This window comes from Spizellomyces punctatus (assembly GCF_000182565.1).
Source record: "Spizellomyces punctatus DAOM BR117 chromosome Unknown supercont1.4, whole genome shotgun sequence".
Taxonomy (NCBI): Eukaryota; Fungi; Chytridiomycota; class Chytridiomycetes; order Spizellomycetales; family Spizellomycetaceae; genus Spizellomyces; species Spizellomyces punctatus.
Window position 1 is genome coordinate 249,042 of NW_015971540.1, and position 21,500 is coordinate 270,541.

Here is a 21,500-nt window from a genome sequence, read left to right on the forward strand (position 1 = left end):
TAGTGACATTCATTGCACAGCCACCAGATCTACATAACCCAAGGTGTTCAACCCGAATATGCCATTTCTCGTCCACAGCACAGTTGCGATGTGCTGCCAGCGTCATGCGTACGGAAAGGACGCAAGCAAGCACTGTTCTTCATGAGCTATTTTGTTTCCTGAGGAAACTGCACGGACCATTCGCGGGATATCCCTGGTTTAAACTCGTAAAAGCGATGGTGTAGAGCTGGTCATTATGACAATTATACATGCTGACACTGCTGATACCTATGCCCATTGTAGAGCGCCAAGTGCTACTGAAAGACCGTAATCTGTTACATATTACACTTCGAACTGCGGTACTACTAGAAATCCATTCATCCCAAAGAACTAAAGGAATCCTAATCTATCTTGCTATATATGCATTCAGCCGCGTCACGTCAGTTGTAGAACAGCGATAGAAAGGAAGCTAGATATCTTGTCCTCCCATATGTTGACGATCGAGGGGGAAGGCTCGTAATATTGACCAAAATGATGTTGATGACTTGGGGACGCGCCAATCGAGAACATAGTTGGGATGAAGATCCAATGATGACCCGGAAAATCACCAGTTGTGCAACGAACATGGTTTACTTTGTTCCCCCTTGGGTCCCGCCAGACTGGGAGCTTACTCCAGTTGAGCGTGCTTGAACGATCAGGTAATGCTCGAGGAGCGGACGACTGTCCGCCAAACAGGGCATTAGAACTCTTATCAAGCACCAGAACGCAATCATACCAGACCTACCTAACGTTGGTATAAGAGTATACTTGACCATCTGACATACGCATTTTCAGCTAGGCATTAACATGTCAAAAGTCTCTGCGTCAACGTACCAGGCATCTTGACTTTAACAACTAGGTCTGGAGAAAGTCGTCATTGTAAGAGCAGCTACAAATACTTAACGGAAGAATGTAACGATGATACCCACTTTGATTGGTGGTATGGGACTTGTATTCTTCAATGATCCCTCCAGCATTCATCGCTTCTTGAAAACTCGTTTTAGGTCGTCCCATTTACAATCTTCATAAACCCCCTGCAGCGATTTCATGTATTATGCACCGGATAAAAGAACCTTTTAAACACTGTTCCCGAATAAAGTCGACAGATGTCGTCACGGTATCTTGGGCAATCATCGTAACTGCTGATGTCGTCCGCCCAAGACGTGCAGTGCGTGTGCTTGGTGTGAAACTCGCATGACACTTCTGATGCCTGATGTCTAAATGACAAGCGTGTAAACACCCACGGACGAGGGCCCGGAGGTTGAGGGCTTCGACAGTTCAACCTAGTCATGGGAGTCTAAATGTAAGACATTCTTGTGAACGCAACCAAGGAATAACTAGTGGCGTTCAGTAGCAAACGTCACCCGGACAAAAGGACATCAAGACGTCAAAGCGGCAGTTTGTAGCAAAATGTTTCCCATCTCAAAGCCTCAGCCGGATTACCGTTCCCCGAACAAGCCCTCCTCAACTGCACGCCTACGTGACGACAATCGCTAAACGTCGGAAAAGGCTTGTACATGTTACGTACTCATGATTGTCTTTTTTAGAGTTTTTCTATATTGTTACATAGCATCATTGCACCAAACTTCTTAACGGTTATCTAATGCCATGGACGTCGTCACTCCCAGTCACAACGGGGTTAAAACGGTATTTTTACCGCAGCCAGCCAGGTTGTTATCTGTTAGAGCTTACATAAGCTTATGTCCGACAGGGCTCGAGGTGTTCAGCAAAGTGTTCATCAGATATGAAAGAGAAGTTGACTTGACATGCAGACCTAAAAAGCGAACATCTCAAACAGCACTCAAAGCAACAGGCGCAACTCTGATCCTCAGTTGCTAAATCGGTCCAGAGCTACCAAGGGCGCTTGGCAGCATCTCGGCTCATCTGAATGACGCCACTACCCTAATTCACTACCCAATACACAATATACAATCCCAAATTATCACAGACGAGGTCCCTGATGCTGGTTTCAAATCACGGAATAAACGATCGGTTTCTTGTGAACGCTTTGCTACCCTTTAATGAGCCACAATAGTCGCTGAGCGAGGTTGTATAGAGTAAGAATACTTGGGCATCTTGGTTCATTCCTAGCAGCATTAGGGACGTTGTTCGTCATTATATCGTAAGCGCATTGTTCGGCAATTGACGATCATAATGAGAACGGATCAACAAGGGGGACCGTCATCCTCGCACAGGGTAATCGCTGCTGCATACCCAAGGAGCCATGAGTCTGAGCCGCAATTGAATGGGGCCGAAGCACTGTCAGCTAGACGTGGAGTGATTCGTCCAAAAAGCGCTGGTGTATGTTGGCATTTTTGAGGGTTTTTATTGGAAGCTTTGGAATCTGGTCTTGACAACTCATGGTTTCCTGTCATGCTGTTCAAATAGCCAAGAACTGTAACATCGGAAGCCAACCTATATCCCGTCCGACACTTCCAACGACAAACATCAATGGCTGTAAGTCATGCAGTATTCGACATCGTTGAGATATTACCCTCCTTGTTGACGCTTGGGATTCGATTTGTCGCAGGATGGAATACGACCTGATCATGGGCGAGCATCCTCTGGGCCTACCAAATCCGCCGCTTCTTCCACCGGCACCGTCGACCGACCCCCATGTGAGCCACCTGAAACTCTGACGTCGCCGCCAGGGCAATCCATCTGGACACGCTTCAAACGTAGTGGACCTTGGACAGGCTCATCGAAAAAGGAGCTGAACTTGGGTAGCATTGATGATTTACAGCTGGCTCGTATCGAGGAGGGATCGCCGAGACCTAACCCTGTCGGAAAGCGGAAGGGAAACAGGCGTCCCCGTTCCGCGACGTTTGGACAACACAGTGAAAGAAGACTTGGTCAGGATGGCGGGAAAGGAAGATGGTGGGCCGGTAGTACGCACCAGATGGGATCATCAGTCGCCAACGGGGTAGCCGAAGAGGAATTTCAGGATAGTTTTGTGGATGACCCCGTCGCTGAAGGCCGAGACGACATTACCTGCGAATTTGACGTGATAAGAAACCTTCGCAGTGCACCTGTGGAAAATGCCGACGAGTCATCCACGCATGTTTTGGGTGGTCCACAGGATTACTTGCAGACCACCATGCAGGACCTCTTTGCTCGCGCCTCTTTTGCGACTAGAACATCCATGATAATGCCGGGAATTCCGTCTACGGCACCCTATAATCCTCGCAGAGCTGTTCTCTCGACAGGGATATCGGCAGCGGGCGGCATGTACGGGAATATACAATCTTCTCGACGATTAAGTGATCGAGGCGACGGCGTGCGCTCTCTTACTGATCGCTCACCGCATATATCTATAGGGGGGCAGAGTGGATCACTTCGAGCGTCCCGTGCATCGTCTAATGCCGTTCTTTCCAGCACTGACGGGAATAGGGCGGAAAGAGTTTCCATATCTGGCCTCATCTCCGAAACAACCCTCCCAGAGCAAATGATTCCTCCAACACCCGAAGCACCCTCAATTCTTTCGCCTACATTGCAGTTAGCTCCTTGGGTCAATTTTCCCCTCATGGATTCACCCAGTACCGAACTGACCGACCCAATAGCAAGAACTTCCCAAAATGCTCTCCCTGCTGTATCAGACACACTCATGAGATCCGAATCTGCCATCAGCAAAAGCGACACGCATCCCCCACTTTCCGTTTATCTCAAACCACTAGATACACCAAACGTCCTACTTGGTGCAAACCTTGACATCGACTCGGGACTCACGCCCCGTCACTCCGAGCATGTTCCAGCACTGGCAAGCGACGAACCGGCACAAGTCGAGCATGAGAAAAGTAAGTCGGCAGTCATACCGGCCGTCAAACCCACAGGCTTGGAGCCCCCCGATTTGAGCGCATCATCGTTGAATTTCGAAGGTGGTGTGTTACCAACTAAATATGTTGCGAGAGGGTCAGAGGTTAAGAAAGGCACATTTGTTAAGCGGAAAAGTCGGGCAGATGGACTGGCGTTGGAGGAGAGTGACGGCGCAGCGCCAGAGGTGATTAGGAAGAAACCATTGTCCGTCTGGAAGGCCATCAAACAGCCATTGAGTGTAAGTGTGCTTTAGACAACCTCTGGAACTTGGAATTACCAGCAGCATTTAATATCCTCTAACACGACGTATCCGTTTTACAGGAAAGCCCTTCAACAGGCTGGAATCTTCGCTTCACGTACCCCATCGAGAATCTCTATCGTGTCTGGTTGTTCCACCTCTGGGTGAAGCCGTTTCAAGCAACCGTCTTGTCCCTCTTGGTGTTTTTCTGGCTTGTCTGGTTTGTGATCGAATTCTTTGTTTTCGAGACAAGGCCCTTGCCCGTTCATTTGGGTTCGGGATTGGTCAATATTACCGGAATTATCGGAATATGTTGGAGTTTCAGGGAGAGTTGGGAGCGGAGATGGAATGCATTTATGCAGATCTTTTTTGTCATGATGGCACTAGAAACGCTGAATTACAGTGCACACTATTTATTCCATGCTCTAAGTTTTGATGTAAGTTCTTCCATTGTCAACTCATGAGTGTCCCATTATTTTTTAATGCATGTCCTATCGCTTTAGCCCGAGCGCATCAAGTATGGGAGTAACTCAAACCGCTTCATCTTTATCCAAACCTGCATCGCTGCATTTGGCCAAGTTCCTTTTTACAACTATGCCATGCTCATGTGGGTATTCCTCATCGGCCAAATCGTCATCGAGGGAATAGCCTTGCTCCCTCAGGGCTACGACGTTAAACCCTTGGTAGCAAACTGGGTGTTTTATACGGCTGCAACGGTTGTTGGTACCTATTTTAGGTACACCGGTGAAGTACACTTGCGAAAGGCTTTTATTAAGTAAGCTCATGATATCGGTTTTGTTTTCGAAAACAACTATCTAATAGGTCCATTTGTAAAAATAGATATCGAATAGCCTACCGCAATCAAGCTCGCCTCTTTGCCGCCCGAGAACAAAGCGAATACCTTCTTTCCATGATTCTTCCCGCCAAAGTTATCGAAACTCTACATAGTTTACAAGGAAAAGTGAGCGATCGGTTGATTCTAAGTACTCACGAGACGTTTTTGGAATTGAGGGGTGTTACGGTGATGTTTGCAGATCTTGTGGGGTAAGTCTTCACGTTTGTCATTGGGTTTCAAATCAAGTTGGAGGCAGTATTCGGACTTTTGGATCCAGATTTACAGAATTTTCATCGTCGATTACAGCTGATGCTTTGGTATGTTTATTGTTTATCTCAATATTTATTGTGAATATTGAAGATTTCAACTATATATTTGCCAGGTGGAAATCCTCAGTGAGCTTTTCTCAGAATTCGACGCCCTCGTCACTGAGCTCGGTCTCGAAACCGTAAGAACTCCCGTCTCCTTCGTCTTTCAAGCGTAAACCACTAACCTCACTCAGCAACTTAGATAAAAACCATAGGCGACTGCGTTCAAATTGCAGGCGGGGTTCCCGAACAGCTTGAAACCGAGGAGCTCATTGCTGATCATGCTGAGCGTGTGTGCGCAATGGCACTTATTATGCTGACGACCACTCGTCGTGTCAGTGCAAGTCTCGGTAGGCAATTGAGGCTCAGGATTGGTATACATACCGGGACGGTGATTGGGGGTGTAATGGGCCTATGGAAGTTCAAATATGGTATGTTGTTGCACGTGTATTACTTTGTGGCAAATGAGATTGGCTTATGAGATACTTCAAGACATTTGGTCCCGCGATGTTGACATCGCTTCCATTATGGAGCAAACTGGTCGCCCCAACATTCCCCACGTAAGCGAACAAACTTACACCCTCCTCCAAAACCGCCTCTCCCTATCCTTCATGCCAGCACCCGATGTAGCCGCGTTTGGTCACCCGATAAAAACGTATGAGATGCTTGTTCTAGAAGAGGAAGGTGATGCATTGGAGAGACTTGCTGCTCGTTTGCGGATACAAGGAGAACTGCCGGCATTGCATGGCAAGCGGACTGGATCGTCTGGACATGGATCAGGAGAGGCTGTCACTGCAGCGGCGGTGCGACAGGCATTTGGGGCGTCGAATGCAATGGTGTTTACCGACTTGCCCAATTCGATGGGGAAGAGGAATGCACCTGGGAAGAATAATCTTGGAAATACCGTGAACAATTTTGAAAACAGCATCAATTTCTTGACATGTAAGAGACTTTTGGTGCATGGGTTTACTGTTTGCGGCACTGACTTTCCCAATTTTGTTACAGCTGAGTTCAAAGACCATATAATGGAAAGAGATTATCGCGACAATTATATCCGCAACTGGCCAGGAGCCCTCATCTTTGCCTCTGGCATCGTCTTCTTCGTCTACGTTTGCATCTTTTACGTTCACATCTCCATCTTTGAGGACGCTTCTCCAGCCATCTTTGCCGTAGAGGCCGTCATTGGCTTTACACTCTTACTTGACATCATTTTCGCATACCGTTTAAACCGACCGCTTCGGGAACAGTTTATTAGAGTCATGGATAAGGGCGATCGACTGGCTTCTGCATTGTGGATGACATCTACGGAGGAAGTAGGAAGAAAGTCTGACGAGCATGGCGACTTAAATTCTGCGGCCCATGATCCATGGCGGTGGTTCCGTCCAAATGTATTTGCTCTTTCGACTATTACGGCTGTTTTCCTTTCTACATGTCTGCACCTTTCCGGGACGCAACCTGAGACCCTGACGTACCATAGTGGCTGCATGGTGCTCTGCATCGTAGCATGCCTCGTCTATCCCGGCGTCAAAATCGTTTATATCAATTTTGCCATCGTTCTCTTTACGTTTACCTTTTTTATCGCTCAAATGTGTGTTATTGTCTACAAGTACGGATCCGTTCAGCAAAACCATACTATTATGGGTGTCTTACCAGATATGGGGCTGATGGGTTTGGTCCTCGTTGCCGTGGTACGAGCCAACAGAAGCTACGATATTATCAGCCGAATGAACTTTTACATCAAGCGTCAAACGGAGGTGGATTACGCAGAAACGAAGCGGACGCAGGCGGCCGCAGAGCGGATGTTATTAAATATTTTGCCATTGAGAGTTGTTCAAAGGTTGAAGGACAACCCAGCGACGCATATTGCTGACGATAAGGCGGAAGTATCGATCTTGTTTGCGTTTATATCAAACTGTAGAGTATCTCTCCCGCCATATACTTATCGCGCTCTATCGATTCGCTCATTGCTGATTCTGCCTTACTTCAATCTTTCTAGTTGGTCCTTCGGACGATGCTAGCGAGATTGAAAACATTTGGACGTTGAACGACATTATCTGCGACATTGATGCGCTGGCGCGGTCGCGGAGTGTAGAAAAGATTAAAACCATTGGTATAACCAAGCTTCTCTTCCCGCTTGTGTGGAAGCTAATATGACATGTATACCTCAGGAACTAAATACATGGCCATGGCCGAACCGCAGCCGGATGTCCCAGAGCATCACTTGCAACGGTTATGCGACTTTGCGCTTGATTTGCTGGTACGCTATCAACATATTCGAGTGGCTTCATCCACCGAAAATGTAGTTAATGTAGTTGCTGATGACTAGGACGTTGTACGAGCGTTCAATGCTCGATCTGGACAGAGTTTCGCTCTGAGGACGGGAATACATGGTAAGAATAACATTCGGTAATGGAGATGACTTCTGCTGTGCCATACCTAACCTACATTGCAACAGTCGGTCCAGCGGTTTGTGGTCTGATCGGAACCCGAACCGTAAGCGTCTCCTTGCAATTACTCGATGTACGCTCTTGACTGATCACATGCTATCACAGTTTACATTCGATGTTTGGGGCGATACCGTCAACGTAGCATCTCGAATGGAAAGCACAGGCCTTGACGAGCACATTCAAGTAACCCAAGCTGTATACGACACTCTTAAAGATAGGTACCGTTTTAAACCACGAGGACGGGTGTATGTCAAGGGCAAAGGGGAGCTGGACACGTATTTCTTGTTGGGGCCAAATGATGGATCGCTGAGGAGGAGAAGCCAGAGGAGGGTGTCGATGGTGAGGGATTCTCCAAGATCGAGAAGAGCGAGCAGTGCGGTGAAACCAGGTGTTGTGGAAGAGTAAGGGTTTGGTAATCATTCAAGGTCGCTCGGGCGAGGGATGGGTATAGTTTTGCGGTTGTGTATATGTATTCTGTGTATAGTGATGCTCGGGACTGAGTTGTTTTTTGGATAGAGGGGCAATTTGAGGAGTAATTGTTTGAAATGAAATGAGATTATCGTCACTGCCACGGTCATCCTCATCATGGCAGATTGCAGGTTATCACAGATCCCAGCTTTTATGTCTCTTTGTACAGTAAATAGGAGCTAACCGCTTTGTTTTTTTTTTTCATATTCTTTATTTTTACTGATAATCACTTATACAAAGAATCTGACAAAAAAAAATGGGTAACATAAAATACTAAGAGTAAAAAATATCATTCTAATCAATTAACCATCCATTATCCCTTCCCTCCACTCCAACTCCAAACCTTTGGCATACAGGTATATCTACATAGTCCGAATCATTTCGTTTATACAAGTAGGAGGTCATCCTTTATCGAATTATCGAGGTATTACGGGTGATGCCTTTATAGTCGGTTTGCTGTCGGAACAAATATTGTTGCGGTGAATGGCGGGGGCTTTAGGTCTTTGGCTTTTTGCTTTTTGTCCGACTTTGATTTCGTAGATGTCGTAGATTCCGTATCGACCGAACTCAATCGTGCGCCTTCAAACATCATTGGACAGGGGATCGATGAGCTGTAAATGCCTTGGGAAGCTCCGCTCTTTGCCGCTGATTGGTTTTGCACGAGCTGGGTAGTGTCACTGTGTTCCGATGCGTTATCCGAGCCGGGCTTCACTTTGCCCTTTGTAAGTTTCTTGAAAAAGCTCATCGTGTTTTGAATGTTGGTTTTAATCGCTGTAGTAGCTGGGATGGTAGTGATTTTGTTGTTTACTAGGTTGGTAGTAATGTGGCTATCTGAATGAGTTGCTGATGATGAAAAAGAAACAGAGTTGGATGTCCTCCTTTTATAATGCTCATGTCCTCCTCCATCTCTCCTTTGGCCAAGACTCCCCACGTTCAGTCGTAAGTGACGTGGGCCGTGGACGAGTCATGAAATGAGAGGTGGATCAGCGCCAATTACAAAAAAAAAAAGAAACCAATGCCCAAATAGCCACGTCTTTATTTCGAATCAGTTAACTGATCAAGAATACATGGGAGCAAGTCACCTATGTTTTTATTTTTTTCTTTGTAAGGTGCCCATTACGCATATTTGGCGACTACTTCGTGGGCCAGCAGCTGAGGGGGGTGGAGCAGCAAAAAGGTGTGAAATGGAACACTTGCGCACAACGTAGGTTGCTGAGCTAAGCGGGGAATTCATGACTTTTTCTGCAATGGACCCACGCGAGTTGGAGATTTGCTTTGGCCCACAGCCTTCTGCCCCCATGTTTTCTTTTTTTTTTTGGATTTTTATTTTTTATATTACGAAACGGAGCAGAGCGACTGGTCCCGCATTGGTAAGTCAAAAGTCTAAGCCAATCCGATCAACATCCAGGCGCACATTTGGGGGACATTGGGGTCCATTGGACAATATTCATCAACAAGGCATCCACTCTTCGATGAGCACATGCTACCCTCCATTTAACAAGTTTCTTTGTTCTTTAAAGCGATACTGGAACCCTTTCTCCGAGCAGAATGCTCACCTTGCCCAACTGCAATTCGCCTCTTGCCAACGTACTTGGGGGATAAGCAACCATGGTGAGGGCACTGGCAGCATTCGTCACTGTGTGTGACTGTGCCACATGCACAGTCACTTTCCATGTGAGAGATCTGTGCTTTCTCGGTGTGGATCGGCTGAACAAGTTGCACTTTTTCACCGTCCACATTATTCCAAACTGATACGATGACCTAGATGAGGAGTGTGCTATTTGGCAGTCGCTTGACTTGGTAGGAATCAAGAGTATGAAAACGGTATTTTCATGTGGTGGAATGTTGCATCTCTAGAATCCTGTTGATGCGATACGATGCGTTTCCTTATCCACGAAACAGACCTTTTGAAGAGCCATGTAAAATGACCCTAATAAGCACTTTGCTCGGCTCACAGCAAGTCAGACATGGTGCGTGACATTGTAACATCTTGTGGGTCATCCATGAAACTCTTTCCATGCCATTGGCACAGTCCACCTAGCGATGAAGGACTAGGTGTGAAGCGTTAAAGTACCAGGAAATACGTACAAAGCAGGTACTCTTTGCTGTCATGATCCAGTTTGCGTATGTCCAAAATCAGTCGTAATACGTAGTGTGATCAAAACAAATCATGTTTGTTATTATTGAAAATTAGGGATCATTTCGTTTTCCTAATTATGCTTATAGTTCAGTCGTGGTTTCTGAACACTTTTTGAAATAACGCCTCGTGTCTCATTGATAACAAACGTAACGCTTTCTTTGTGTCCTTTTTCTGTCTTGTTATTTTCTTGTACTTGTGTGGAAGCTTATTTGTTGCAAAGGAAAAAGCCCTTTTTTAACTCCATGTTCGTAGCTAGTAACCATATCATCCAACTTGTATCCATGGAGTATCTAAGTTATTTTCCAGAGTGCACACAGATCCCTGTGTGTTTTTTTCTTGTGCTTTTTTGGCACATATCCCCATTTTAAACAAATTTAAACTTTGACAAGGAACGCAAGCGCCTCACCTTGTAGAGTCCCCCTCTTTTCTTCCTCCATACCTTCATATATACATAAAGCTGATCCGCCTCCCCTGGTACACTGTTGTTTGCTTATTATACCAGTTTTCCAGAATCCAGAGGGCCGATATTTTCAGGACAGCCAACAAAATCCCGCCCAAATTCATCCGTTAACCTTTGATTCACCTCGGGTTTCCCCCATTTCCATCTCCTAGCGTCCAAAATACATTAGGGCGCACACTACTCTTGAGGCGGATGAGCACAGACGAACCAGTCATCCCTCAACGAGACTGGCAGGTCGCTACGACAGCTGACCATGTCGCCATCTGGATCGGTACAGGCATATGGTGTATAGACGTCATCGCTGTTGTTTACGCCATAATCAACTATCGGTATCCCCCACTGAAAGCCAAACAAGTTCACTTGATCGCCGTTGCGCTGGTGGCATCGATCTTGTGGTGGATCGGGAATCTGGTTAGTTGGTCGCACCTTGGATTTTCTCTTTCTTATCACTTTCATTCATATCTTAATCCATTCGTTTTTATGACTGCAGCAAGCGACTGGAGCATTGGGTCATGTCGGCATCTTTCGCATCTGCCTCCTATGGGGAGTATGGGTTCAGGCCATTTTTGGAGTTCAGCTCCTCCTCACCGTCCTTGTCTACCGACTCTATAAACTCCACCGAATCCTGATCCAGGAAAAGCCTGCACGGGGATGGCAGTTTTGGACCACCGTGCTGATCTTTTGGCTCCCGATGCCTATAATAGGCCTGGCCGCGCATGTCTTAGGCGAGCAACGGACGATCTATTATCATGCCGAGAATGATTGGTGTCAGTGGGCACCTATTTACAAGTATGCCATGTTGCCACTCCCAATTGTTGGTTTGAGTTTCCTACTGGTGGGTTCATTTTCTCTGTCCTTGTTGATTTGGTACCAGATTCTGATATGTTACTTTTTACTTTTTTTTTCAGTGGCTAAATATTGCTCTTCGAAATACACGCAAGTCCTTTAATGAGTACAGGGAGCAACGCATTGGCTTTATTGTTTCCTTGATTGTGCTCGTCTCGTACACTCTCGTTGACGGAGTGTTTGTCGTAGCAAACGTAACGTATCCTCTACACACCTCTATCCCTCTTAGACATCTGACTTAAACGGATATTTTACTATATTAGAAACTTGTCTGGGCCCGCGTCCTCCAGGCCAGCCTGGTCCTCCTCGCCGGAAACATCTACTTTTGGGTAATGTTAGGCGGACCGCTCTTTGGATTTACCTTTGCCCGGGAAGCCTATCTCGAAAAGTTCCGCAAGGGGCTCACACTCTCCGCCCTGAACAAACTCTCTGAACCATGGCGAGGTAAAACGGGCATGACGAATGCCACGACGCGACAGACAAGTCAACCGAGCGCATTAAAATTGCCAGACGGGTTTGATGCAAGGTTTTCTATGCCTAGCCCAACTGAGTTTGAAGGTGGAACGAGCGAGTTAAGATTGATGAGAGCGGATCATGGGTAGGTTTCCGGGATGTGGATGATGAGTATAACATAGTTGTAATGGGACTTTGTCGATACTGTAACAAGTGAAATGAATGCACCTCTTAGTGTTGTATTACACTGTAATTCAAATCAGTAGCTGCTAAAAGTTTGTTTTCAGGCACACAGGACATGTATTCAAAAACATGCACAAGGACACAACCAGATCCCTTCCAGTAAGACTGTTGCTCTCCTAAGCCCTATGCACTCCAACCTGTACATCCCTCGGCACCCCAGTCCTAACCTGATACGCCTTGATAGCATTCCCAACAACGCTGACACCCCCCAAAGCCGTAAACCCTAACCAAACGCCATCCCGTCTCGCCATTGGTGCAGTATAAGCCAATAATCCCAGCGAAGCGACGGATCCAATGTCATATCCACGCCGCGCGTCGCCAGTTTTGAGCAGATACCCAGAAAATGCAAACAAACCAGAGAGGGTCGCCATGCACAGTGTTGACGCCGGGTTGCGAAGGCGCACGTGAGCGTACCCTGTTCCCGCCCCGCAGAGAGCTGCAAGCGTCCAGTGGGGCAACGGGTCAAGAGATGTTGAAACGGAGGAAACGGTCCCTGCTGCGGTTTGGGGGGTGGTAGGATTTGGATTGTATACATCTACGCGGGGAGCAGTGGCATCTGACACGTTTTTGCGAACGGTGTAGTCGACATCTTCCAGTTTTTGACGCACATTGTGTTGGACATCTTCGGCTCTCTGTTGTAGGTTGTGACCGGCGTCTTCAATTTTTTGTTTTGTGGCATGGGAAATGTCTTCGGACTTTTGCTGGATGTTGTGTAAGGTATCTGAAGGTGGTGTTGATGAGCGGAACCACGAGAACCATCCAGACGGTCTTTGTTCCTCAACTTTTTCTTTAACATTCTCAGATGCTTCGCGGACCTTTTCAGCCGCTTCGTGACCGATCTGCTCGGTTTTCTGTTTGGTACCCCACCAAGTATTGAAAGCAGTTTCTTTGGCGGACTCGAGGGTCTGTTTGGATTCGTTCCAACCTCGTTCGGCGACTTCGTCTGCTCGACGTGATACGTCGGCCGCTCCCCGTTCCGCTCGATCCACCACTGAATCAAGATTTTGTTTTGCGGTACGGGCTGCGCTCGCGGTTTTTTCAGTAACATCGTGGCCAATGTCCTCCGCTTTGCGTTTGGTACCCCAAATAGTATCGAAAAATCCTTCCTTGGCTTGATCGGCTTTGTGTTCTACGGTGTGAACAGCACTTCCCAGGGCAGATTTGGTCTGTTCGTAGCTTTTCTTGCCCAAGTCTGCCGCATGTGTGGCTGCTTGTTGAGTCTTTTCAGCAGCATCATGGGCGACTTGTTCTGTTTTGGCTTTGGCACCCCATATGGAAGAAAGGAATGAATCGCCTACTTCTTCCGCCTTATGCTCCACGCGGTGAGCGGTGTCTGTTACGGTGCGTTTTGTCTGATTGTAGCCTTCTTTCCCCAGTTCTGCTGCGCGGGTGGCAGCAGATTGAACCTTGTCAGCTGCTTCATGTGCCGCGTCCTCAGTCTTTTTCGTGGCGCTCCAGATGGAGGACAGAAACCCCTTCCCAGCCTCATCCGCTTTACTGGCCACCTGGGCAGCTCGTTGAGAGGCACGTTCAGTCGCGTCCTCGACTGACTGTTTGCTCACTTCATATCCGTGTCGCCCAGCGTCTGCCGCACGATCTACGGATCGTTTGGCGTTCTCGGCAGCCTCATGTGCAGCTTCCTCTGTCTTGTTCTTTGCTCGAAACCATGAACTCCACATTGCATCCTTTGTCTCTTCAGCCTTTTCCTTTGCTGACGACACTGTGTCCTCTACATCGCGCTCAACCCTTTTCGCCCCCTGTTCCAGACCTTTTAGAGCATTCTCCGAGCGATCTCTTGCATATTCGTATCCTTCCGCAGCGGCTGCACGAGCAGACTGTGCATATCCCTCAGCACCGTGTCGAACATCTTCATATCGCTGTTTTGTGTAATGTGCAATATCTTCCGCCGACTGTTTGCTCGCATGAGCAATGTTTTTGCCACTAGTCCGATCATCTGTGGAATGGGCAACTGAGGAGCATGTGAGTTATGTGAGACGCCGTGGTTCCTTGAACCCTTTAACCTACTGTCTTCGGTCGTTTGTTTTGCTTCGTGGGCCACATCTTCTGCTTTCTGACGAGCGTTGTGGACGGGATCGTCCGTACGTGAGCCAAACCAGCCAGCCATATTTCTTCCTGTCAAGTGTGTAAGTTTTTGAGTGGGTGAATATTGGAAGAAGAAGAAGAAGAAGAAAAACAAGCGTCCATTCCCTTTATACCCATGGTGGAGCGGAGCAATCGCATGACGTGTGCAGAACAACACAGATCCCTGCGCGGACAAAGACTCGCGTCATCATTACGACCACGCATTGGAATGGGATGGAGTGCTCACGAGAATATCATGTGACTATTTTTCAGATTTTTAAAGTTTAAAAAGAGATGGGAATTGGCAAGACTTGGGTTCACCTTCTTCCACCGATATCTGTTTGAGTTGACAATCTGCCCTCCTTCCAATATGGAATAAAACACGAAGGCACATTTCACATCTCAACGACATTCTACGTTTTAACAAAAGCCGCGAACAATTAAGCCGGCAGGTGATCCTTCTCTTCCTTGGATCTCACTGTGACTATGCTTTGCGAAGACGAATCCGTGCGACGAGGTCTGTGATGCGCGCCCTTACGGGAATTGCGCTCTGGACCTTGTACCGTGGGAAATGTCTGTCTGCCCTTTTTATTTCAATGGAGGGCCAGGCCTGAATTTCTCGTACACTTTTTGTATGTTGTTGATTGTGGAGAAACCTTGCAACTGTCTGTGCAAGAGTTCAATGGCATGAACATGAGGAAAGGGTGCGCTCAGCCGTGTTGACACAAACATGGCATGTTAAGGTGGCGATGTTAGGATCTGTATAACTGATGCTACGTTATTGTCATCGGATGAGAAAAGCATACCACAAAAACACAATGCATAACCAGTCCTGTGCAGCAATGTGGTGAATACGACAGAGAATACAGTACCAAATCATAAGGCAGAAATAAGCGTCTGTTTAAAGACCCCCATGAGATGACAGCCCAAAATTAAAGTTGATGTCAATCCCCCCCAAAAACACCGCTGGGCAGTGATAACATTCTTGAAGCTGGGATCCAAAACACCATAGAGTAGCAACAACACTCGAAAAACGAAACGAGTCTTTTGCTAATGCCGTATTTTCAATGCGTACGTTAAAAGAATCCAAACTGTTTGCGCGAAACATTATATCACCATGACACACGTCCCCCTCTCCCCAAACTCTGCATGCGTGCTTATTCCTGCATTTTCTCCCCGTAGACCATTGTCGTTCCATTTGCACCATCGCATGCTTCGTTCGCTTTTTCAGCACACTGTTATCAACAAGAGTACTTTGAGCCGCATCCCAGAACGCGTCCACGTTTTATCACTTTTGCAGATCCACTTGGATTTCACACTGCGACGGACAACCACCACTATGCCTCAAGCACACACAAACCGTCTTGCAAAGGAACAATCGCCATATTTGTTGCAGCATCAGCATAATCCTGTGGATTGGTATCCTTGGGGTAGGCTATCCGAACTTTGTCTCTGTGATCACAATCGGACTCATCAATGGCAATAGGTGACGAAGCCTTTAAGGTTTCAAAAGATGAGGATAAACCGATATTTTTGAGCGTGGGATACTCTACATGCCAGTGAGTTTTGTGCCGGTGTCACCGTTGATTGTTTGCTGCTTGAAGTGAACATGCGAGATATATTATTAATGCTATTCCCAATAGCTGGTGTCATGTCATGGAAAAGGAATCGTTTGAGAACGAGGACATTGCAAAGATCATGAACGATGGATTTGTAAAGTATGTAATTGTCTCTTTACGGACGTTGTCCCCAATCTAACCATGAGCGGTGGCCTCTATGTTGGTAAATTGACCTGTCATGTCCATAGCATCAAAGTGGACAGGTAAGGTCCCTTAGAAGGCATTTCCACTATACCTGCTTGACAAAGCGAATGCACAAAATCAGAGAAGAACGACCCAACGTTGATAGAGTGTACATGGTGAGATTCTGCATCCATTCCATTACAAACAAATAGTGCCCAACACTAACACGGTGGTCCAAGACGTTTGTTCAAGCTACGACTGGGCACGGTGGATGGTACATACCCGAAGTGATTGAAGGATTGATAATGGGCATGCAATTAATCTGGCTTCTGGTCACGGCACACAGGCCAATGTCTGTGTTTTTAACACCAGACCTCAAGCCCATTTTTGGCGGCACATATTTTCCACCTGATGATCGGTGGGGTATGTACTACGAGTTCGATTCTATCTTTGTTTATGCAAGGAGGATGGCAATAACAATATCTGTGAAATGCTTTTACGTACAGGACAACCAGGATTTCCGACGGTTCTGAGGCAGATCAGCAAAATGTAGGATACTTGGCATTCTTGTTGATTGCGAACGATCCATGACAATAGTTTCTATCAGGTGGACTACCAATAAGACGAAAATGATGGAAAGCGGTGACAGGATTATTGATGCTCTGCGTGACGGATTGGAGGTTAGTCGAATCCATTCTATCTCCAAACACATAAACCATAGTCATTGTTTTGTGATAAATGATAAAGTCCAAGCCCGGATCTCGGTCAATTCCGGTGGAAGCCATTTCATGGACGGTGCTTGACAAAGCGTACGGGTATTACAAAAAGACGTTTGATGAAAAGTATGGTGGATTTGGAGGTTGGTATGTCAGGACTACTGGTCATTTAGCACATTTTGATTTCGTGTCCTAACCCGTTACGTCCAGATGCTCCCAAGTTTCCCACACCCGTCAACCTCTACTTTCTTCTTCGGTTCCACAAGTATGCCGCTCCTCTGGAGCATATTCTGCAAAACCTCTCCAATGCGTCAGTCGGCGTTTTGCGAACACTTGCCACACGGTACGGGCTTGGATTGAGGATCGGAGATGGCGGTTTGGTGGAGACGCAGGAGATTGTAGATGCGGTTCGAAAGGGGCTAACACGTCGCAAAGAGGAAAGCGCTGAGGCATTGAAGATGGTGGAGTTTACTTTAAAGGTAAGCATTTTACAGAACAGTAAAACCCTGTTATTTTTTTTTGGTTTTGACTTTGGTATTTAGCAAATTGCTCGAGGCGGGAGTAAGTATCCATGATTCATCTGCCATCAGTTCACATCTCACATTATGCAGTTCACGACCATATTGGACGGGGATTTCACCGATACAGCGTGGATAGAACGTGGCATGTCCCGCAGTAAGTCCATATGTACCCTGTTTCTCCCTCATACTAACAATGTACTAATTCCTTATATTAAGCTTTGAAAAAATGCTCTATGACCAAGCCCAGCTTCTTACGGCCTACACAGAGCTGTTCACGATAACAAAAAATGAATATTTTGCAGAGGTGGCGTGCTTTGACAGGCGAACAGCCTCAACAGCAACACTCATATTGAATTGATTTTGGACGCTACAGGTGGCGGCGGATATCGTAACTTATCTTTCCGAAAATCTCTTGAGTCCCGGTGGAGGGTTTTTCTGTGCCGAAGATGCAGATTCTTACCCGTACGTTGGGGCTAAAGAAAAGAAAGGTACATGAGAAACGTTGTGGTGGGCCATCTTGAGCATTTCAGTGATGGTCACCTCCTTAGAGGGTGCCTTTGCCGTGTGGGAGTACGACGAGATTGTCAACATTTTGGATCAACGGACTGCGGAAGTATTTATTTATCATTTTGGAGTGGAAAAGAATGGGAATGTGGACAGGCGATACGACCCGCATGGAGAGTTGGCCAACAAGGTACGGAAAGTCAAGGCTCGTTTGCTGGGTTCGAGGTGTTGTTCAAACATTCACCGCCGTGCCCGATTTTTCCTCAGAATATCCTTTATGAGCGACATACGATCGACGAAACTGCAAAGCATTTCAATCTTGGTCCAGACCAGGTGAAAGAGCTCCTCGAAAAAGCCAAATCCATTCTCCGGGAAAAGCGTGCGACGCGACCCAAACCTCATCTCGATGACAAAATAATTACCAGCTGGAATGGTACAGTATATCCCCATTACTGCCATAGTCAAAAGAGCTTACTTACGCCTCCTTGCAGGGCTCACTATCTCTGCACTTGCCAAAGCCCACCAACACATTGTCATCGGGGGACTTGGCGCAGGTGGAATGGGGACATCCACCAGGCTATTGGATCTCGCACGCAATGCAGTGGGATTCTTAAAAGAGAACATGTACGACAACGAGAAAAAAGTTCTGAAGCGGAGCTTCAGGCAAGGTGCATCGGATGTAGAAGGGTTCGCGGACGATTATGCGTTTTTGATCAATGGTTTGCTGCTCTCTTACTGCAATTCTCTTTGCGCATTATTGGAAAACTCACCAAATTTGATACACCGGTAGGCCTATTGGATTTATACGAAGCGAGCGCGGATGAGAGTTACTTGCAGTGGGCTATCGACCTGCAAGCCACCCAGGATCGCTTATTTTGGGATGAAGTGGGTGGAGGCTACTATAGCGGAGCAGTGGATGATAAGAATATCTTGTTAAGGTTGAAAGAAGGTCAGATACGCTAGCTTGTTTTTTGAGTCTGGCTGACATTCCCACATGTTCTCATGAGTTGATCGTGTCAATTCAGAACATGATGGCGCTGAACCCGCGCCATCTGCTGTGGCCTCCTGGAACCTCCTGCGGTTATACAACATTGTTCCGTCGGCTGGCGATTACCATGAGAAAATGAAAAAGACATTCGAAGGTTTCGCGGAGCAGCTTACGACCCACCCACAGGCGATGGCCTTTTTGGCTTCTGTGCTGGGTACTTTTGTAGTGGGGACGAAGAAAGTCGGTTGATTGGCCGTCTTAGTATCCACCACTTGAAATCTAACCATGTCTTTAAAATCCGTAGGTGATTGTTCATAATCCTGTCAAGCAACCGTCTAGTCTACTGCAAATTATCCAGTCCCAGTTCTTGCCTAATCGCATCTTGCTCCATGCTATACCTGACTCAAACGTCATTCCTCGTTACAATGAAACATTTAAAGCAATCTTGGAGCACCCAGCGGATACGGAGCAAGTGTTTGTGTGCAGTGGGGAGGAATGTGGATTACCTGTGCGAACGACGGAGGAAGTTGAGCGAGCGTTGAGTGAGGGATAATGAAGCAGTTTACCGGGGATTGTTGATCTAGGCTGCATGATCTAGGGTGCTCTTTGGGTCAGTTTAGGATATGTCAAAGCATACGGATGTATTTGCATTTGGATCAAAGACAATATTGGCACACACGCACAAAATGGCAGCCTAAACTGCGCATATTGGTAACGAATGAAGCTTTAAAGCTTTTATTGAACTATATAATAGCATAACTGAGTTACGATCTATTGATGTATCTCGGTACCGTGGTTCGCAAAAATTCCATGATAACTTTATCCAAGAAAGTACACTTTGATCATCCACGTCTAAACCATGGAGTCTTACACAGCAACATTGCATCAATGTTAGGGCCCTTACGCACTCGTCTCGCACCATTCTGCCATCGTGCTGTGAGTTGAATCTTTTTATACCTACGACTCTCGATATCCCGCTGCCCTATAAGACTAGGTACCCGAACCCTGAACGCTAATACACGGGGATTTGAACTAGCGCAGTTTTTGTTATTGGTGACATTGGGATCCACAGACAGTTTTTGGTTGTTAATCAAGCCAGTACTCTGGATGTTGTGTGTAAGCATTGTGTTTTGTAATGGCCCCCAAATTCAGGGCCTACAGACTAGGTAACTCTAGCAAAGCATGGCTTTATAGGTAGAATAGTTCGTGGCATGATGCACTTTAAAAGTTGAACCTGCTCGCACACCTTTTGATCTCATTTGAGAGTGGCATAACTGCCGAGACAACTGGTTAACCAGTTTCAATAATCTTGAATTTTGCATGGAACAGTGTTAAGGGTGTTGTGATATCTGAGCTGCAATCTAGATCAACTTGAGATTTGATCACCAGCCCACTGCCTATGTACGTCCTTGTATGCACATATAGGTGGTAAAAAGCAGCGTTCTTCGCTCGCTCGCCATGAGATTCGCAAATTGCCATACTGTTGACAACGTGTAATTCTTTTACATACATGGCATGTGCTGTTTCTAGACAGTTCAGCAGCTTGAATTGTATTTAGCTTGTCGTAAGCCACAGACTTGCCACTGTGTAAGCCAACTCTTTGTAAGATGACCTTTCAAGATCAAACGCAAGGCTTGGTTTCAATTTTTTGAATTACGAGAAATCTATGTAATGCCATGATTTCGGAGCGTCCCCATCATCCACAAACAAGTTGGGCTTTCGTCAGTCTTTCGTCTCCCTTGACCCAACTAATATCCCTAATATTGTTTTTTTGCATAGAAGACACTTTAGCTTGCCCATTCACCGTTTGGACGGCGGGGAGGTTATCGACATGAATGTGACGGTCCGCGCCCCTCACGCCTGTGAAAGGCCCATGAAATTTGCGGTGAGAGTCGCTTGAACCATTTTTCTTTTTCTTTGCAGACTCATGCAGCAGCCAAAGTATGTTCATTGTTGCGGATGAACACGGATGTGGTGGTTTGGGTCTAGTTCAAAAGGTTTTTTTGCCCACGAAATTTACTCTTTCATGAGGGGGCTTAATAGCATGAATTCGTATACTGGGGCTTGGAGGGGAATTTCTAGTCTTTGCGTCCAAATTCACTCTGTTTAGGCAATCTTTGTAGCATTCCTTCCTAAGCTCAAGTGAATATCCACAAGCCGCCGTCATGTTCGTGTGCAGCAAATGAACTTTATTTTTGCGGCAAACAGCCCAATCTTTAGAAACAGCATGGCTGAAAACTTCCAGGGTCCTCCTCACAAGATGATCAAAAATCTTTTGAGAGTAATTTGTCTTGGATGGTCATTCCGTCGTGAAAGCTCCAAAGGCAATTGTCTTGCAGACGCAGCTGCGCCAAACAAGAAGGTCTTGAAACCGCCTCAAAAGACAAAACAAAAAATCATTTTGCAAAGTGTAATCTCCTACGATCAGTCAATTGGGGCCTTCACCGCAAAATCCGTCTCCCTTGTCTCCCTTGGCCGTTTGGAGCCTTGAAAGCTTGGTTTGAACAAAACATGTAGCTTCGCCCCCCAAAAAAACACCTTTCAAGAACAATGTCCATTGGCAACCCCAACTCCGTAGTTTGGTCAAGTCAGTTTTTGGTAAATTATTCCTTTAACTTTTGCATGCAATTTGTAGGATTAAATTTTTTGTTTTTATTTATTCTTGATGTCCAAAACGG

General features: G+C 46.4%; 6 protein-coding genes across 6 annotated transcripts; 3 read left to right on the forward strand and 3 right to left on the reverse strand.

The window, feature by feature from the left end:
- Nucleotides 1-608: 608 nt before the first annotated feature.
- On the reverse strand, nt 609-1,072 carry SPPG_09032 (uncharacterized protein; the record flags this gene model as incomplete). The annotated part of the gene is made up of 4 exons (XM_016757185.1): nt 948-1,072; nt 853-879; nt 764-794; nt 609-699 (listed from the first exon to the last, which is right to left on the reverse strand). The coding sequence occupies exons 1-4, from the start codon at nt 1,030-1,032 to the stop codon at nt 609-611; spliced, it is 234 nt and encodes a 77-aa protein (XP_016610067.1). The 5' UTR covers nt 1,033-1,072.
- Nucleotides 1,073-2,172: 1,100 nt separating this feature from the next.
- On the forward strand, nt 2,173-8,257 carry SPPG_02532 (uncharacterized protein; the record flags this gene model as incomplete). The annotated part of the gene is made up of 16 exons (XM_016750817.1): nt 2,173-2,319; nt 2,407-2,475; nt 2,549-4,069; nt 4,153-4,506; nt 4,573-4,844; nt 4,910-5,113; nt 5,182-5,221; nt 5,287-5,352; nt 5,415-5,643; nt 5,705-6,154; nt 6,218-7,126; nt 7,209-7,322; nt 7,381-7,469; nt 7,539-7,602; nt 7,668-7,705; nt 7,765-8,257. The coding sequence occupies 16 exons, from the start codon at nt 2,173-2,175 to the stop codon at nt 8,062-8,064; spliced, it is 4,866 nt and encodes a 1,621-aa protein (XP_016610068.1). The 3' UTR covers nt 8,065-8,257.
- An 18-nt stretch (nt 8,258-8,275) lies between these two features.
- Nucleotides 8,276-9,259, reverse strand: SPPG_02533 (uncharacterized protein). Its single transcript, XM_016750818.1, has one exon. The coding sequence runs from the start codon at nt 8,870-8,872 to the stop codon at nt 8,570-8,572; it is 303 nt and encodes a 100-aa protein (XP_016610069.1). The 5' UTR covers nt 8,873-9,259; the 3' UTR covers nt 8,276-8,569.
- A 956-nt stretch (nt 9,260-10,215) lies between these two features.
- Nucleotides 10,216-12,281, forward strand: SPPG_02534 (uncharacterized protein). Its single transcript, XM_016750819.1, has 4 exons — nt 10,216-11,138; nt 11,218-11,562; nt 11,636-11,767; nt 11,837-12,281. Exons 1-4 carry the CDS (start codon nt 10,920-10,922, stop codon nt 12,173-12,175), a joined length of 1,035 nt encoding a protein of 344 aa, XP_016610070.1. The 5' UTR covers nt 10,216-10,919; the 3' UTR covers nt 12,176-12,281.
- Nucleotides 12,226-14,518, reverse strand: SPPG_02535 (uncharacterized protein). Its single transcript, XM_016750820.1, has 2 exons — nt 14,295-14,518; nt 12,226-14,238 (listed from the first exon to the last, which is right to left on the reverse strand). The coding sequence occupies exons 1-2, from the start codon at nt 14,392-14,394 to the stop codon at nt 12,386-12,388; spliced, it is 1,953 nt and encodes a 650-aa protein (XP_016610071.1). The 5' UTR covers nt 14,395-14,518; the 3' UTR covers nt 12,226-12,385.
- A 911-nt stretch (nt 14,519-15,429) lies between these two features.
- On the forward strand, nt 15,430-19,596 carry SPPG_02536 (uncharacterized protein). Its single transcript, XM_016750821.1, has 21 exons — nt 15,430-15,781; nt 15,838-15,910; nt 15,995-16,069; nt 16,159-16,173; nt 16,236-16,269; nt 16,333-16,367; nt 16,440-16,516; nt 16,600-16,642; nt 16,701-16,773; nt 16,841-16,952; nt 17,020-17,288; nt 17,352-17,370; nt 17,421-17,484; nt 17,547-17,634; nt 17,704-17,818; nt 17,879-18,024; nt 18,102-18,267; nt 18,326-18,553; nt 18,625-18,783; nt 18,860-19,062; nt 19,127-19,596. Exons 1-21 carry the CDS (start codon nt 15,469-15,471, stop codon nt 19,373-19,375), a joined length of 2,556 nt encoding a protein of 851 aa, XP_016610072.1. The 5' UTR covers nt 15,430-15,468; the 3' UTR covers nt 19,376-19,596.
- The last annotated feature ends 1,904 nt before the right edge of the window (nt 19,597-21,500 follow it).

Coding starts and splice junctions, on each gene's coding strand:
- SPPG_02536 (XM_016750821.1), top strand. CDS start 15,469: ATGACACACGTCCCCCTCTCCCCAAACTCTGCATGCGTGCTTATTCCT. Junction 16,368..16,439: donor ACGACTGGGCACGGTGGATG/GTACATACCCGA, acceptor CACGGCACACAG/GCCAATGTCTGTGTTTTTAA. Junction 17,485..17,546: donor AGAACGTGGCATGTCCCGCA/GTAAGTCCATAT, acceptor CCTTATATTAAG/CTTTGAAAAAATGCTCTATG.
- SPPG_02534 (XM_016750819.1), top strand. CDS start 10,920: ATGAGCACAGACGAACCAGTCATCCCTCAACGAGACTGGCAGGTCGCT. Junction 11,563..11,635: donor TTGGTTTGAGTTTCCTACTG/GTGGGTTCATTT, acceptor TTTTTTTTTCAG/TGGCTAAATATTGCTCTTCG. Junction 11,768..11,836: donor GAGTGTTTGTCGTAGCAAAC/GTAACGTATCCT, acceptor TTACTATATTAG/AAACTTGTCTGGGCCCGCGT.
- SPPG_02535 (XM_016750820.1), bottom strand. CDS start 14,394: ATGGCTGGCTGGTTTGGCTCACGTACGGACGATCCCGTCCACAACGCT. Junction 14,239..14,294: donor AAAACAAACGACCGAAGACA/GTAGGTTAAAGG, acceptor CATGCTCCTCAG/TTGCCCATTCCACAGATGAT.
- SPPG_02533 (XM_016750818.1), bottom strand. CDS start 8,872: ATGAGCTTTTTCAAGAAACTTACAAAGGGCAAAGTGAAGCCCGGCTCG.